Source organism: Gigantopelta aegis, chromosome 4 (genome assembly GCF_016097555.1).
Source record: "Gigantopelta aegis isolate Gae_Host chromosome 4, Gae_host_genome, whole genome shotgun sequence".
Classification (NCBI taxonomy): Eukaryota; Metazoa; Mollusca; class Gastropoda; order Neomphalida; family Peltospiridae; genus Gigantopelta; species Gigantopelta aegis.
In genome coordinates this window covers 67,190,797-67,210,725 of record NC_054702.1, presented here as the reverse complement: position 1 = coordinate 67,210,725, position 19,929 = coordinate 67,190,797, and the positions used below count along the sequence as shown (strand labels likewise).

The following is a 19,929-nucleotide window of genomic DNA, read 5'->3' as shown; positions in this document are numbered from 1 at the left end:
TTCATGTGGATTTACCCAATTTTGACAGATGAGTGGCCCCTTGAACTATAAGAAAATCTATTGGGACATGTATTGCGTTGGCAGTACTCTCAGAATGCTGCTTTTTTATTATTAGCAAATGAAATTAAAACCTCACGTATTCTGGGTGAACTCTGGGCTCTTGCATTAAACGTGTTCATACATTTGGTGTAATGTTGGATTCAATAAACAAAGATGAAAAAAGACCTGCAATACTAGAAGTACTCTTCAAGACATATATGATAAGCTCTTTCGATTGACTAAACCTTTTGGTGTTTATTTTGACGTGTTCTTCTCTGGCGACCGAACTCCACAGCAACAGCTCAAACCGGTTCTAATTTGTACTAAATATTAATAGATCTCTGCAACCAGCAGAATGCACAGAAGAAGGTCGTCATAAACACTCAATACATTAAACTATAACTATATTTTTAGTTTACTTTGTTCAGTCACATATATATTGCTTCTGTATTATATTCTAGAAGGGTTGTAAAATAATTCAGTTTGTGTGTCGGTCCTTTCAGCTTTTTCATACATTTAGAAGCAAAACGGTACTATTTCAGAAATGATTAATCGCCGCATTTGTCACCACTTTGAAAGAACTTGCACGTCTAGGTAAACAAGTAAGCTTTTTATTGCATTACAATATTCTGTCTGAAAAAGGGGTTACGTAAACACCTAGTGTATGTCTAATGCAGGTGGATGTTTACAAAGTATACCTGTAAACAACACCCACAGTCTTCAGATGTGATACTTATGGAAAGGTCATTCAAAATATATGAAGGCTTGGGTAATTGGATAACGCAAGTTAAATAATATGTATGTTTAGTATATAACAGAAGACAGTACAGTATGTTATGATATGTGGTGAAAAGAGGACTGTGTTACTTTGCCTGGAACAGGCTGTCGGCTTCTTTATACAGGTAGTCTAGGAGCTCAAAGAGTAGGTAGGTCTATAAATAGATCGTTGTACCCGTACGCACCGCTAAGACGTCCGGCCCACATGGCCTTTTATATTAAAATCAGCGAAGCCGGTAAGCTACATGTGTATATTCTTATTTTTACAGGTCTCGTGAATAACAAGTTGTGGTGTGAATAGCGAGGGTACTGAGACCTTCGAGGGAAAACCCGCTTTCTTGGAAACCAACCAAAACTGCCAGCAGCAGACCGTCAACGTTTTCCCGCCTAGAATGTTTCAAAGAGGTTTCGTCTGCTGGAGAGAAAGTTCCTCGCAGATAAAATGACATGGATATACGTTCACGCGTCCTGAAAAGGTTTGGTGTTGCTCATCAGACAACCTGTTACTGTGCAGCATAGATATTCCTGTGTGTTATTGATTGAACGTTTCTGTATGTACATACGTGACGGAGAGTGTGTGGGCCATAGTGAAAATGTTGGTCATGCCTTTGAATGTGTGATTCAATTTACTTCTGTCAGTAAGGTACATGATTAACCTAGTGTGTTTTGTTTTTCGTCCGAACGTCTGAACGTCCATGTCCAACATGTCAGGAAGACCAGTCCGTCTGTTTGATGCATCTGATACATGCGATGAACGATTCCGCCCCGGATTCATGTACGAACCAGATAATCCTACAATTCTGTGCAACACGGCAGGCAAAAATAATGTCGTTAAAACATACGAGAACAACAATGACAATGAAACTGTGGATACGGAATACATCCGCACTCTAGAAGTTAGCCAGGCGCCCGATACGTTCCCTTGTGGGCACGTCTTGTGTCACCACTGCCTGAGGCGCCACATGCACAGAAACTACTCGAGAACTTTGCGATGTCCAGTGTGTTACCAGATAGTTACTTTGAACATGTCCAGCATGGAACCGCCCCTGTCTCCGCTTTCGCCGACGTCCCCTAAGTCGCCGGGAATGATCGACGACGACGCCGGCCCGAACGTGTCTCTTCTGTCCAACTTCGACGAGATCGTCAAGAAGTTCAACGGCGTCAACCACAACCTGCGGCGACTGAAGAACGAGAGCGTGTCTGCGCGGAGTCTGGGCATGACGTACACCAACACCCACTGCGACCTCTGCAACCAGAACCACGGCACGCTGAGGGTGGTTCAGGAGATGAACCAGCTGCAGCTGTCCCACGAGCGACCGTCGCGCTGCCTCGCCTACTACTACAGGCTCGCCCAGGGTCGCATCGTCACGACGTTCCACAGCAAAGTAAATTCAGCCTGCATTTGCGTCCCTTGCTCCTACAAAGAGCTGAGAGACACGAAGAAGGTTCCGGAGCTGGAGTATATCACGGACAACGAGGCTGACCACGAGCCGCAGACGTGTCTGGCAGCAGTGGGCAAGCTGATCGCCAAGAACACGGCTCCCATCATGGCTCTCAAAGGGAAGAACGTCATAGAGATCGAGCACACCATCAGGGTGAGGGAGAGGGCGGACAACTTCGACTTCTTCGACACGACCGACAGGATAGAGAGCATGGTGAAACAGCACGAGAGGAGTCTGCTCAAAATGGCCACCAAACAGATCAAGGACACTGGGAAGTTGTACCACGTGCAGGAGACCAACGAGGTCGAACTTAACTTGGACGAAACTGATGTGTGAAGTATTTATCAAATATTAATGCTTTCGTGGAGTGGGTGGGTGAACGCTTTTCCTGTTGTGATTTGTACATACAGTATAACCATGGCTGGCATCAAACACAACCAAAAGCCTATACTAAAATAATGCTTTCATGGAGTGGATCAACGCTCGTCAATGTAGTGATTTTGTGCATACAGTGTAACCCTGTCTGACATTAAACACAACTAAAAGCCTATAATATAGGCTTTTTATATTCAGGTTGTAATAACAAACATATGTTGTTTCCGTTGTAGACAGGTGGTTATTTAAGCAGATTCAATTGTCCTCTGTCTAACAGGCTATGGATTATAAAACCAGGATTAGATTCTTCAAATGGATTGGATTAGAAGAATGCATTAGTACTATAATCTGTTTTCTTCTTTGCTTTTTTAATTCATCGATGACCAATATTTTGTGAAATGATTTCATAACCAGCAAAATTCGAAACAGCTACTTTACATGAGAGCAAACCATTATTACTAGCTTCGTGAACACCACAATTACATGTATACGAGGAATATTAATTCTGAATTGGATACCACAGTACGTACTGTAGCGTGGTTATGTTTTATTTCTTTATATGAAGTTGCATCATATATTTATCACTTGGAAAGTATAGCTAAGATGTAAAGGATAAGAAACATTCAATAAATAGAAGTCAAGTCCATTTGAACTGAAACATTAACAGCGAGTGTTTCAGTGCTTATAACGATCGAATTATGTTAATTTCAGAAATATTTGGCAATAATCAAATGCCATTACATGTATTTACACTGAGTGTCCGAATCCAATGCCTAAATCGAATTGTGCTATTATACCCTATGAACTTGAAAGACACGATAACGAGTATGGCCTGAACAATACAGTGGATAGAAAAAAGGAACTATCGACTTTCAATATGAAACATAAAGTTCTGAGAAAGCTTTTCCAACTATAATGCATCTCCAAATGGGACCAATTTCCTGTGTTTTAAGTATGTGCACTCGTTCAATATGACAGATACGAATCAATACAGGAAACAGATCTGTTTTAGTTCGCCTTAAATTGGATGAATCTCGCTTTGGAATTAGTCCCTTGTCACCAGTTGTTCGCAGTTATTCGTGTCTGGATTAATGGGATGTGTTTTCTTGTGGAACTGTACACTTTATGTACGTTCGAAGCAAAAATGTGAGATGCTGTGGATACACAATTCATAAAGAACAAAACGGAGGGGTGCGGGAGAGAATATGAGCCGAGTTTATGAAGCCTGTTTTTTTTTTAAGCACAGGTGTTTAAGAATTGTAAATACATATGAGGCCGAATTTACGAAGCTCGTTAGACTACACACATGTAGCTATATATATACATTTACTATGCTTAAACACCTGCGTTTAAGAAAAAACAGGCTTCATAAATTTGGCCCATAGTTACACGTGTCTAAAACAGGCTTTGTAAATTCGAATCTATATTTTTACGGCAACAATAGTTTTAGAATATTAGTGCATAATGTTTGATCGTCATGTCTTACTTTTTTTTGAGAACACTAATCATTTTAGATATGGGTTGTTTTTGTTTTTCTTTAAATAAATAAAATTGGGGTTGTGGAATCATTAGGTTTTTATCTAGCAACACCAGCATTTAATTAATATCACAAAGTTGATTTTTGTTTTATATAATAAAATTGGGATTGTGGAGTTTCTGTCTTAAGTCTTTAATCTAGCAACACGAACCTTTAATAAATACTAGAAAAGTCCCACTTGTTTATGAGTGAGGGTTTCCATGGAGACGCCCAGCAACAGTGAGAAATTGCTATTTGTTAATGCATTTGTGATCATAAAGAACGCACTCGTAATGTCCTGTTTATGTTTCTCTCTATGTGGTTGTGACATCCAGCACGGTCTGGTTACGCTCTGAGGAACCAAAACCTGGGTTATTGTGTTAGACTTTTCGAATAGAAGGGCAATACTATTTGTCAGCGCTTGTACTAGAATAGTAAGGATCACCATACAAATGCAAATTCGGAACGAACTTTTAAAGGCAAACTGCTGTGTAAAGGAATAAAGAGTTTAACTATTTTGTATAAATTTAGATGTTCATGTATGTTATTAGAAAGTTAATGTTTTAGTAACAAAATGTGAATATAAAATATCTTAGGATGATGTTAATAGATAAATAACATATTTGAGTCATGTGGCTTTCATAGAAAATTTTAAATATCTTGAAAATCTACACCATCTCAAATTTGCGCTTTCTGTACTCTGTACTGAAGGATATATTTGGATACGAATACCAATGGGTTTGTCTTCATTTGAAAGTCAGCTTTAGAAAACAATACACTGTACATTATCATATTTTAAGATTATATATATATATATATATATATATATATATATATATATATATATATATATATATATATATATATATATATATATATATATATATATATTGTATGCTTACATCAAATGTAAAATCATGTAATGAGAAAACTGTTTTTGTTGATACAGATTCAACCAAATATGGTACAATTACAGACCACATAAATATCTGCGAAATGTTAGCTTATATATTATGTATGCAAACATGTCATTTGAAAAAGAAAGGAATGGATTTTTTTCTTTTTTAACGACACCTCAGAAACATTTTTAAACTACGGCTATTTTGAAGTCCATGGCATTGATAGTGAGAAAAGAAACCTGCTGCCACCATATACTCTACTCTTACGGTTATCAGCAAGAGATATTTTAGATACACTTTATCACAGAGAAGACAGCACATCGGTCCTTTAAGGACACTGGATAAGTGACATTTTAAAAACAACTCCAGCTCAAAGGAAGCTGCAAAATTACACAAATATAATATTCTGATCTATCTTAACTGAAAATATTTAAATTACAAATGTACACAAATATAATATTCTGACCTATCTTAACTGAGAATATGTAAATTACACAAACATAATATTCTGACATATATTAACTAAAAAAAATAATAATATTTCCTTTCACAAAAAAATTAACAAAATTATCGTCCTATATTGTTTTCAAATGTCAGATTTTTAATATTGTTAAATCAGTAACTTCAAAAAGCTGGTAGTGGTTCTGGCCTGCTTAACCGCCGAGGGGTTGTTACGTATAATGTATGTCGTGTTTGATAGTATGTGATAGTAAAGGGCAGGAAGACTGGCTTTACATCCGCTGACATTTGAATTCTTTGAAAATGATAAAAGCTTATTATCTGGGTCAGTGCCCTAACGACAGTGATATTTTGTGTAGGCGTCGTTCGTTGATTATCTTCGTTGTATCATACCTTATCTTAATTTCCGGCAGTATTTTATCAAAACACGTTTTTAATGCCATAGGCTTACTATACATAAAAATATCAATATTGCTAATGCAACTGCATTAAAACTACATTAAACATGTTGAGATGGCGGCTCGTAGCCCATTGGTAAAGCTTTTGACAAATGCGCGGTCGGGCTAGGTTTGAACCCGATATGTGGGCCCATTTGGGCTATTTCTCATTCCAGCCAGTGCACCACAACTGTCTGTGGGATAGTGCATTCAAAAGATATCTTGCTTCTAATGGAAAAATGTAGCGAGTTTCCTGTCTAAGACTATGTCAGAATTACCAGATGTTTGACATCCAATAACCGATGAAAATCAATGTGCTCTAGCGGCGTCGTTAAATAAAAAACAAACTTTAACTTCCAATAACCGATGATGAATACATCAATGTGCTCTAATGGTGTCGTTAAACAAAACAAACTTTAATGTTGCTACTTCAACATAAGTTATACATATGATAATGAAACTAATCAAAACGAAAATAATAACAAAAAAAAGGTCTAGAATATTTCGGCAAAAATGTAATAGCATGTACTTTTGGAACACTGATTGGTGAATAACTTGTGAGGAAAAACAACCACAAGTTGATTTTATAAAAAATAAAAAAATAAAGTCATCTGTAGCCTAATGGCTGTTTTTCGTCTACTTTTGCTACACTACTGAAATATGAAAGCTATTTTTAGAAGTGAAGTATAATCACACGAACAAACTCGTAAACGCTAAACCAGCCTCGGTGGCGTCGTGGTTAGCCATCGGTCTACAGACTGGTAGGTACTGGGTTCGGATCCCAGTCGAGGCATGGGGTTTTTAATCCAGATACCGACTCCAAACCCTGAGTGAGTGCTCCGCAAGGCTCAATGGGTAGGTGTAAACCACTTGCACCGACCAGTGATCCATAACTGGTTCAACAAAGGCCATGGTTTGTGCTATCCTGCCTGTGGGAAGCGCAAATAAAAGATCCCTTGCTGCCTGTCGTAAAAGAGTAGCCTATGTGGCGACAGCGGGTTTCCTCTCCAAATCTGTGTGGTCCTTAGCCATATGTCTGACGCCATATAACCGTAAATAAAATGTGTTGAGTGCGTCGTTAAATAAAACATTTCTTTCTTTCGTAAACGCTAAATGCTAAGCAATGGTTTCGACTTTAGCTAGCTTGCAAAATACAATGCCAATATGACAAAAGATTACAATGTCTTTTGTATAATACGCACACTTTCAAAGCAACTCGTGTTAATGCATCTTCTACGTCCTTGGTTCTCACGGTCACCGCACAGCCGTAATTTTGTCATTCCATGGATGCACAAACTCAAAAGGTTTTATGTACACTTAACATTAAGCCAACTATCCATACCTTCCTAATACCAAAATCAAACGTGCTTTTATTATTTTCCTTTGTAAATACATTAGTTGTATATCAAAGGATTTGCAAGAAGTAGCCACATACGTGACAAACTTTGCTTGAACTTTTAAGTAAGTCTATAATAAGTCTCCGTGTTTCTTTTGTTTAAAAAATAAGTTGCTATAACCCGTTGAATGGTGTGTAGTGTTTTATTTTTATTTATTTTTAGTTTCCCCTTTTCTTTCTTTCCTGTGACATCTAATATGTCTTTCCCGCTGTTGTCGTTTCCTTTCTGGAGTTTCTCAAAAAGATTCAAACCGTAGCAACTCGTAAAAACACTAAAATGAGAACATACTATAACATAAAATCAACTTTTAATGTCGAAATGTCCAACAAATTGCCGTGAATGTAAGCAATAATGGGTAACAGTATTGTACGAAATGTGATACATTTAATACTGGAGTATAATGCATTTACTGCAGTTAGGAGATAAACGTACTCCGATTTCATTTTCAAGGCAGGTTATTGTGGTTTTAACACCACTAAGGAAATGACATTTAAAATCCCCCGTTACGGTTTTAAATATCATTTAATGGTATTAAAACCACAATAACCTGCCTCAAAAAATAAATCGGGGTATGCTTATGTTCATTCAACTATGACTGAAATGTGATCAAATTTGGAACTAGTTTTCATACGTGGAGCGAATAAGAGTGAACAGGTGGGACACTGTCAATCTTTCATTTTGTGGGACAAAATTTCGATCGTCTGCTACTAATTATTAAGCTAATGTGCTCTAAACGTACTGTAAATGTACTGTGACATTTATAGTGATCCTGTTAATAACTTGTATACTAGCTTTCATTCTTTTCTTCTCTTGTCAATGTTATCTCTAATGCGAACTATCTGGGATTAGTGTCACATATGTCGTCTATTGTACAGTGATGTTAAACGTGGTGTTTTCTTCGGCAGTCATGTTTGTAAACACAGATTTATATTCCTAAGCATGTAAAGCGGTCTAATTAAATTAGGGGTGATTATCGTAAATTTAACTCCTCTAATTTAAGGTAGGTGGCCAGTCAGAATCGAGTATTTTCCAAAGTCATCATGGTAGAATATTTAACTCATTGTTGGTGGTGGGGTTTTTTTTTTGGGGGGGGGGGGGGGGGGGTATGTTTAAACACACACGTTTAAAACAATCTTCGCAAATTCGGCCCATAGTATTTTAAATGCAACTTGAGTTTTTAATTCTCTATGATATTTATATTGAACAGCCACTTGTCTTGAGGCCACGTCTTCCGAATTATCTGAAGAAAATACAAACTGAAGTGTAGTAAGCAACCGGTAGAACATTCACCTGGAGTACTTAGGTCGAATGATCAAATCCCCACGGAAGACCCATTCTCAGATTCATTGTAGTTCCCCCGTCCTACCCAGTGCCCTCGACTGGTATATACAATATACTAGCATGTGTTGTCCTGTCTGTTGGAAAGTAGATATAAAGGATCCCTTGATGCTTATGGGAAAATGTTCATTTGGACTACCGGTACGTGTCACAATTTCCAAATTCTTGACTTTCAATACATCAATGTGCTCTAATGTTTAAACAAAAATCTTATATTAGTATTCTTATGGATGGTTGCATTGCGAATGCTTGACCGTATCCAAATGGTATTTCTCCATATACAACAATGACTACAATCTCATAAAGTTAACTTGGGGGTTGTGACATTTACACCTTTAAAAGTCATGATATACACTGCATAAAATTAATGACCTGATAATACACCACTTCATAAATATTGTGTACCAAATGTCGCAGTTAATGACTAATTGATACCGATCATGCGTGGCGTGGTTTGGACCTGGGGTATGGTCCAATATGAACCTAGCGAACCCGTTTGCCAATATTTTCCCTGGACACCTATACGAATAGCCTAATATTGCACTGTGAAAAGAAAAAAAAATCGTTTAGTCTCAGTAGAGGTGGTTGTCGGACGAACCCACACACCTCCAATCCTCCTAAATCCCCAGGCTTACGCCCTTGCCGAGTAATCGTTGATAGGACCAATGTTCTGAGGTGGCGTTAAGAACTCATTTCGTTTACCTGTCATATATTACCTCTTTTGCTATTCATAGCTACGTTTTCTTTATAATATAAAGTGTACGCATTGTGTATTCACTCTGTGTCCATCAGTAAGTTTCATTTGACATGTGTACATGTGTATCAACAACATTTCAGATAAAAGTTGTAAACACGCCGTATGTCTCCTACCTGTAATGTACGTGTAATTAGTTTACAATTGGTGCATTTTTATGATACTATAAAAAGTAATGGAAGTACGGGGCAGTAGATTTACAATAAGCATTGTACAGGTACATACATGTATATAACCAAATTTACATATGTATCCACACATAATGGCACGTGTATATTATATGTATGCAATGTAAACACGTTTGGTTTTTCACGTATATAATCCGGTCCAATTTAATAAACTATGGTGGTTTGTTTTGATTATTTATAAACGTGTTTAAACAAACACTTTTATAATAATGATTTGAGTATACTTAGCTAGTAAATTAAATTATTAGGAAATCCAACAAGTGAAACAATATAGACCTGGGCTCCGTAATACGAAGCGATCTTAGCGCTAAGATCACCTTACGTGTACAACACATTAAGGTGATCTTAGCGCTAAGATCGCTTTGTAAAACGGGTCGCAGTATGGCACACAGACTCCACACACATACACACATATGTATAAATTAATACTAGTATACCAAAATGGGTTAGCCTCTGTCCTTTTGGTTTCTAGCATTTCCACTGGAGTTCATCACATCATAAGATCATATCAAAGAAGCTTTACGTTGCGCCATTATTACACTTTGATGCAACGCCTTTCGATTCTGTTTTGTTGTCGTAGATGACTACTTTAATTTCCCCATTTGAGCTTTAGATCTTAAATTGTGTTATTGAATTGGCATGGGGTGTAATCATGACTTTTGTATTGCTCGCATCCATTAAGTTATACTGGTACTACTACTAATTATACCATATACAGTATACATATTTATTATAATACTAACCGTAGCACGCGCAGTGTATTGATTGTAATAAGCATAACACGTACAATGTTATATATATAAGCATATATCTAGAAACGGGGTCCAGACTAACAGCCAAGTTGCTGTACTTCTTTAAAATATATCTTGAACCCGATTGTCTTTCAAAATCATTTGGTGACGGTCTCCACGCTTGGTGCTTTGACTTTTTGTTTTGAAATAGTGCATGTCTAGTGTCATGTAATATAAGCTTTGATGGAATTTGTATATAGTTTAACACTGTACTATATCTGCAATGTACATAAGGCCATACATACTATACGACACTGAAAGATAGACCTATTGTGAATGCCTTGGTTTGAGCCCATATAGATTCGTACATATCTTTGTCTGTTGAAATGAGTTTTTGTTAATATAATTGTGGATACCTGTGTATATATACATGTATATAACATACATTATGTGTATTTGACGTGTAAGACTGATGTAAATTACATTTATGTTAATAATATACATGATGATAATTTATGTTATATATTTACACCATGTAACATAAAAAGAAACTCAACATATTTTTTCATGCTTTTTATTTTGGCAGACAAGAACACAGTTATTTTAGGTTTCCTTTTTCAGTCTCGCTTTGTTTATAGAATTTAAATAAATCAACATTGCCGCAGTGATACAAACGCATCTTATGAGCTATTTACAAACTTTTTTTCAAAAATATATATGTGTCTTTAGCAGTAAGTGGTAAAAGCAATATATTTTCAGTTGATAGTTCAGAATTTTTTTTAACAAATACGTGTTTTTTTTAACTCCGTCTCTAAAGAAATCTAGTCTGATGTCATAAAGCTGATTCATGGTCTTAGCATTGTTGATAATACTAGGTTTACTGTTACAGCAAAAAAAACAGGGTTACTTTTAATAGTTTCTATTGTGTGCTTATTTATAAACTGTGCACTGCGAAGAATGGATTGATGGATGTTCTTTGAAATACCTAAACCCAATTAAGGTTCAGGCATGTTCGCCCTGAGCACAATGTCTGACTTAGCTAGACATCCAGTCCATGACAGGTTACCGGGAACAGAATGTCTCTTTTTCTAGTTGGAGGTAATTAGTGGATACGTAAATAGCAAGCGATACATTTCTTTTCAACATATAATTTAGCAGAATGTTTTTATAATAGACATTAGTTTGACAGAATGTTTTCATAATATACATTACTTTGATTGTATTAAAAAAAATTCATAATATACATTGCTTTAACAAAATGTTTTCATAACAGACATTGCTTTGACAAAATCATTTTTAAAGACTTCAGTTTGACTCCGTTTTTTCTTCGTTGTGATCATATGGTTATTATAAACTAATTTATTACAATAGGTCCATAATAATTTAACCACCTAGGTCCATATATATATATATAACCACCTATATATATATATATATATATATATATATATATATATATATATATATATATATATATATATATATATATATATATATAGTAGTCGTTTTCGAGTTGAAAGACGCTATTTTATAAAGTGCTCAACCGTGTGGGAGCCAGATATATCGTTAAAAAGTGTATGTTTTTCTCTACATGATAGGCTTGTTTCGTGAGAGAGTTGAATACGTAAATATTACGTCATCAGCTTTCCGTTGACGGTGTAATTAAATCTACATCTGATGAGTGAGAGCAATTCAACTCTCTCACGAAACAAGCCTGTCATGTAGAGAAAAACATACACTTTTTAACGATATATATATATATATATATATATATATATATATATATATATATATATATATATATATATATACTTGTAAATAGCAAATGGGGTGTGTAAATGTCACACAATTTTAGAGCGTTATCAAAATGAGCAGAAGGAAATATTCTCCACAAGCATAAAACTTCTTTTATAGTAAGTCTAAATGTACAGTGGAAATAACAGTATGAGGAAATTTCTAAACAGATATTTTGTAAACTGATGATGATGTTCTTTTGCCATTTATACAGAAATGTGTGTACATACAGATTATTTTCCATACCTCCTGGACATCTACACAGACTAAATAATTGTATATACAAATGTAATTTACTTTTGTGTTTTCCACAGTTTAAGTTGTTTCTCCAGCAGCCGAATCCACAAAACATCCACATATTTATGTTGACGGTTAGCAGCCGTACGTTTACAAGTATTTGGAATCTATTTAACGCACAATAGTCTTATTCAACTTACTGTACTAGCACAACAACTATGCTATACAACATGAGTCATCTCCTCCACTGCAGAATTGTTTTCCCTTGCCGAATGTATATCCATATCCGCGCATGGGCAGTCGTCCATTGCGGACGTACTTTTAACAACAACGTGGAATACTGGTCGTGATAATGACAAAAGAAAACAGAATTATGTATATTTCAAACTGTAATGTTTTTACTATTTGTAGTTATAGCAATAGTTTTCAGCCGTAAATGTGCGTTTATATGCAACACTAGGCTATTAAATCCACGATTAAAAACAGTCCTTATAATTACAGTTCGAAGTATACATCAATAACTTTCTTTCGATTTTACCGTTATGCATATCCCATAATAATTATTACGCAATTTTCTACGTGAAATAGAATGCATAAATGAACGTCTAACGACATCTGAGCATGAAAAAACCCAAACATCGGCTATTGGGTGTCAGACTAATATGGTAAATATGTAAACGAAGTGATAAGAAACAGCAAAATAATGCGTGGAATAGATACCAAACACACGCGGCTGCTAACCGCAAACGTAAAGTTATGATGGTTTGTGAATTTAGCCCCAGAAGATTAAAGAGAATTGGTCACCGGCATTGCGGGCATAGTGGATAAGCCATTTGGGTTTGAAGCTTGTAAGTCCTGAGTTCGTATCCCAGTACTGGCTTCTACCACGTGCGAATGCACAGTTCATATGGGAAGAATAAAATCACAATATCGACAACTCTCCTCATAAATATTCCTTTTTAATTTCATCCTCGTATCTAATTAAGGTTAAAGCATTTGGGCTGCCTGTCAATACTTGCGACTGATTCTCTTTGTTATTACGTGTAGATCTCATGATTAGTGCTGTGTACATACGGTAAAACAAAAAGATGTTTATCTTTCTTGTGTACTCGTCCAGTTAAATTTTGTTTTGTTTGTTTTGTTTTGTTTTGTTTTGTTGTTTTTTTGTTTGTTTTTATTTACACACGTGCTTTTGTTAGTCTTTGTGCCATTTGTAGGAAGGCCGAAGATCTGTATAGGTATAGGAAATAAATCAGGGTTTTCAGACGAATTGATGTGTGAAAAATATTAAATTTGAAATATCAAATTAAATTGCGTTTGTTGTGTTTCACGGTGTTGTATATTTCCTACATATGCTCAATATATGCTTTCACAATGTAGCTATTAAAATGTTTAAGTTCTTGTGCCATGACACATATACTTGATGACAGGGTAAGAAGTACCCCATCCCCTCCCATATGGATACTGTATATGTAGCCACTATTGATGTTGTAGACCAGTGTCTGGTTGTACCGCTAAATCCAAATTAAAATTTGCATTGTTATGATGAGAAAAACAACTAAGCTAGATGTAAACTATGATGATTTTTGTTTGTCATAAGTAATCGAAAGAATGTGGTATGCACACAAAAATATCCACAGGTATTTTTGTAGTCAGCCTTTTGTAAAAAGAAAAAAAAAGGACAGAAAATTGTTAACAACAATAACCTCCATAGAAGTGTGTCAAATCCCTCCCCACCCCCACACATACATACACACACACACACACACACACACACACACACACACACACACACACACAAATACACTTACAGTAGCCTAGGGTGTGCGTTTTATTCCCTGTTGGGCCGCTGTGTCCCTTGTTGCAATATGTTTAAAACACGAAATTACATCAGAAACTCGTCAAATCAGTATAAAAGTTATTTTACCATGTAAGTTGTGTCAAATGTGTCTTAAAAAATAAGAAATGAGAATCAGTCCGCCGTATCGATAATATATATATTATTAGGAGTCCGAGTCAGGATAAGTACGTATTTTTATTACTAGGAATAATAAATATATTTTATATTTTATTGGAACTTTACCAAGAAACTAATTTTTTGTTTTGTGTTACATATTCGGAGCGTTGTTTCACGTTTATAAAATTGTACTGAAGGTGGGGGCAAATGTAATCATCAGCAAAACTCTTTATCATATACAGGCTAAGGGCGACGTCACACTATACGAGTGTCTCGTACGAGAATAGCCACGAGAATAACCGACTGCATACATCGTAATGTTTGTCTTGTCAATCGGCTATTCTCGTACGAGGCACTCGTATCGTGTGGCGTCGCCTTTAGTCTCGGTCGTTGATGTGCTGATCTCCCGGTCTTGTATGGAAGGATGGGGCGAGACGTAGCCCAGTGGTACAGCGCGCGGTCGGTGTGGGATCGATCTCCGTCGGTGGGCCCTTTGGGCTATTTCTCGTTCCAGCCAGTGCACCACGACTGGTATATGAAAGGCCGTGGTATGTACTACCCTGTCTGTGCATATAAAAGATCCCTTGCTGCTAATCGAAAAGAGTAGCCCATGAAGTGGCGACAGCGGGTTTCCTCTCTCTATCTGTGTGGTCCTTAACCATATGTCTGACGCCATATAACCGTAAATACAATGTGTTGAGTGCGTCGTTAAATAAAACATTTCTTTCTTCTTTTTTTGTACGGAAGAACTGGCTCACGTCACAACCTGTGCCCAAGACAGGCGTGCGTTACAACAACTTGACTTATTTCTTTGCTCCTGTCCTTGCTGTGGTGTGTTTTTGTTTTGTAATAAAACATGCTTTCAATTAAATATCATCATAACTTAAATTTACCTTCATTGGTGATATTACTTTTTTTCCCCTCTGACCATAACAATGTGGTTTTGAACTTGAAGGCGCACGATTTAGAGTAAATGTAGGGGAAAATTGAATTACCCTGTCATCAAGCGTCTATGTATCATTATTTTATTATGTATAGATATTTTTAATCTAAATAACAATGCATTTGTTTACATAATACATGCTTATCAGTATTACAAGTATATATTACAGTGATCCTTTTCAAATGACACATGTTCAAACCTAGTGCGGGATATAATTAGATATAAGCACGGAAATAAATATAAATGAAATGAAGTATTAAGCAGTTGAATGATTTTTATATCTGTTAGTATTCAAGGAAGATATGTCTGGTTACTAGCTGTATTTTATTATTTTGATGCTTAATTATAAATACCACAATTCATACACTGACCCATTTTGTACCAGCTTTTCACTCACTGCCTGGTGCTTTAGCAGGGCCAGGGCAGTATGCACTACCTTGTACAATTTGTTTATTTGTTAAAACTATACATTAAAAATGTCAACAGATTCAATGGGAACGCCACCTAGGTTCTGTCCAGTTCTAACCAGTGTTTCGTGATTAATGGGGCGGGACGTAGCCCAGTGATAATGCACTCGCTTGATGCGCTGTCGGTTTGGGATCGTTCCCCGTCGGTTGTCCATTGGGCTATTTCTCATTCCAGCCAGTTCACCACGATTGATATATCAAAGGAAGTGCTATCCTGTCTGTAAGATATGAACGATCCCCTGCTACTAATGGAAAAATGTAACGGATTTCTTCTCAAAGACTATATTTCAAAATTTCAAAATGTTTGACGATGATTAATAAACCAGTGTGCTCTAGTGGTGTCGTTAAACAAAACAAACTTTAACAAACTTTTTTTTTGTTTCATGATTAATACTGTTAAACCTGCTCTAGCAGCCACATTGGCATAGCGAGGATTTCGTATTGAGGGCCCACCCATACTGAGTCGTATTATGGGGCGACAGAAATTTGTTTTAAAAGGTGGTGGGTAAAAAAAATTTTTCTCCCAAATCATCTAATATAGTACAAACTGGCCTGTATTAAGCGACCACCTGTCCACTTTTTATACTCCCTTTGTTGGCTGTTTTACACAGGTTTAACTGTGTATAATATTTTTATTTACAAGTATACTCACGTGTTCTTAAAACAGTCTCAGACCAATCACGTGCATTGTTTAAAGTCTGGTTTCCATAAAATCTATGACTCGTCGTCGACGGATGCAGATTGACGCAGACTAAACGATGAGCAATGTGTATGACAACCCAGTCGCAGACGGTCTGTATGGGACAGATCCGACATAGACGTTCGCGACCGTGTTCTCTTAAAGGCACAGACCGTAGGCCAGCCTGTGAAAATGGACACAAAGTTTAGTAAATCTACAAACCTGGAACACATCTGGATAAGGTTATAACAGAGAGAAACTAAAATATGTGATGTTTAAACAGGGAAATACCGTTAAAAATAACTAGAGCTTTTCTCTATAACCATTACATGTCAGAGGAACGTGCGTTTTTAGAATTTTGAAAAATGGATTGCGGGATATTACAAAACCTGGATGACCAAACTACTTCAGGAGTAAGAAAATGATTATTATAAATAATAAAATGTAAGTATTCCTAATTTAAATTATCAAAAACGACTTTAATAGTGAATAATACGCCGTAGTGTTTAAAAACTAGGGTCTCTCACTTTAAACTCTTTCGTTGGTCTGCGTCAATCTACATCAGTTTGTGTCGATCGCCGACCGGCTACAGATTTTTGTGGAAACCAGGCTTAAGGTACGTTCTCACGGTGTGACATGTAATATTTCAAATGATATGTAATAATATGAGAAAAGGTCTTTCATGTTCAGTCACGAATATTCTCACAGTGAAATAAACAGGTTTTTGATATACATGTCACCAGGTTTCTTTTTATTCCAGCCAATGCTCCACAACCAGTGTAACAAAGGCGGTGGTATCTATTTTATGGGATGGTGCATATAAAATACGTGGGATGGTGCATATAAAATACGTGGGATGGTGCATATAAAATACTAGTATCCCTTGCGGTTATAATTGAAAAGAGTAGCCTATGGCGTGGCAGCAGCGGGTTTCCTCTCTAATTATCTGAGTGGTCTTTAATATATGTCCGACGCCATATAACCGTAATTAAAATATGATGAGTGCGTCGTAAAACTAAATATTTCTTTATTCCTTCTGTGTAGTTGTGAATCCATTGGTTTTAAGTCTGACGAGTACCGGGTTCGCATTCCAGTACCGGCTCCTAGCCAGGGCTAGTTTTAACGGTTTAGTGGGAACGAGTAAAGCCACTATTCCACCTTTCTCTCACTAACCACTAACAACTGACCCATGTCCTGGGTATACAGCGCAGACAGCTGAGGTGTGCGCCAAGGACAGCGTGCTTGAACCGTAATTGGATATGAACACTGGAATTAATTAAAATGCTATAAACAGGAGCGGATCCAGGATTTTGTAGAGATGTGGTCACAAAACTCTTAAAAAGGGCAAATGTGAAATTGCTCAAGGAAAATAAGCTGATTTTTCCAAGTAGGAGTAAGATATGTAGGGAGTTTGGGGACATGCTCCCCGGAACATTTTGAGAGAGAAAAAAAGATGCTCAGAGACGCGTTTTCAGGGATATTTATTGTTGTATATTGTCTATGATGAATTTACAAGCGACCAAAAATCATTAAAAAGAGCACTTCAAATGGGTGGGTTGAGGTGTTACGCGACCCCACGTGACTCCCCTCTGGAACCTCCAATGAGAAATGATTCACTACACTGGGAGGGTTGAATCTACCACTTACAGCACCAAAGGGCGGTGAAATATATGTACATACATCATATACAGCTGTGACATTACCAGTCTAAATAGCTTCATGACAGTTGTAAATGACAACACTATATCATAATCGCGGAAAGTGATACCCCCAGTCATGTGTAGGCGGAAACGTCACCACGACGGGATTATTGTCACATATCTTCGTAGTATTGGCTTCAAAGCGCTGTATAGATCAATAAAGAGTTGTTTTTCACATGCATTAATGTCTTTATGATTAAGTTCATAGCAAATTCGATATATACTGCCATGTTTTTTCAATTTTCAGTTGTTACATAAAATAAACCCCAGACGTTTAGAATTAACAGAAATTTGTCCTAGAAGTGCTGGTTGTTAAAAATTACTTGCTAATTATGTATCACCTTAAATAAAGCAGTGGTATAGTCAGTAACAATATATGACAAAACAGCAACTTCTGTACAGGAAAGAAACCAAGCGAAGGTTCAAGAAATTTATCAATTAAAAATAGCATCAAAGCAGTATGAAAGCAGATGTCCTGAAAACGTGAGCCTACCGTCTACATAATTATATATAGAATAATAATACTAATAAAATACACAATCAAAACTACACACACACACACACACACACACACACACACGAATACACAGATACACACACATACATACACACACACACACACACACGGATACACAGATACACACACATACATACACACACACACGGATACACACATACATACACACATACATACACATATACATACATATATTCCTTACACATACACACACAGACGCACACACAGACACACACACACACAGACACACACACACAGACATACATACATACATACATACATACACACATACATATACACACACATACACACACATATATACGCACGCACACACATAGATACACACACAAACACACATATACACACATATACACACACATACACACACACACACACACACATATACACACATATACACACAATACACACATATACACACACATACACACATATACACACACATACACACATATACACACATATACACACACATACACACACATATACACACACATACACACGCAATAAAAATAAAAATAACAACAAGTCCTGGAAGTGTCATTAGCTCATGATCTTAACCGTTCTGTGGTTTGTCTGTCTCAAAAAGCTGAAAGTGTTACTGGCGCAAGATGCTTAACGTTTTGTGGCGTGTCAGTAAAAAGATGACTAAATCGATAATGCCGAACAGATAATCAAGATAATGCCAAAGGTGTGTGATGAAAAATAGGCATGCTATTAGAAACAACAACGACCAACAAAAGAAGAAGAAAAGGCCAGCTGATTGCTTTATTACTGTGGTCTGCGTTATGGTCTCATTAGGGAATAATAATGCGGCTTGAGTGTCTTCATTACACGATCACTGTCAGTAATTATTTAATAGTTAGTAATTCTTTTATACTGTTGGTAATTATTTTATACTGTTAGATACTGTCATCGTGCATGTTTATTAATCCATCAACCAACCATTCCACACGTACTTAAGACCTGAAAAAAAAGTGTTTCCGGGAAAGTGTCGAAAAGATTTGTTAAGGTAGGTATTTTGTATTGTTATTTTTATTATTATTTACTACATTTACCCCCACGGTTCCAGATAAAATGTTATATATGTACCCTTTACACCTACGGATTAATTATTTTTAATAATAATAATAATACATACACACACATTTATATATTTATAAATTAAGTTCGGCCCTTTTTTCTTTGTAGTGTTGGGTTCTTGGAAACATGCTTTTTTTTCTTGCTTTTTTTTCTTCTTTTTTTTTTGGGGGGGGGGGGGTGGC

At 36.5% G+C, this 19,929-nt stretch overlaps 1 protein-coding gene across 3 annotated transcripts in view; it reads left to right on the top strand.

The window, feature by feature from the left end:
- Nucleotides 1-4,285, top strand: part of LOC121370971 — a 39,915-nt gene extending 35,630 nt beyond the window's left edge. For all 3 annotated transcript variants that reach the window (XM_041496540.1, XM_041496539.1, XM_041496541.1), the window contains exon 2: nt 1,086-4,285. In XM_041496540.1, coding sequence (XP_041352474.1) covers nt 1,512-2,594 — 1,083 coding nt within the window. In that variant the 5' untranslated portion in view covers nt 1,086-1,511 and the 3' untranslated portion in view covers nt 2,595-4,285. The remainder of the gene's footprint in view (nt 1-1,085) is intronic.
- The last annotated feature ends 15,644 nt before the right edge of the window (nt 4,286-19,929 follow it).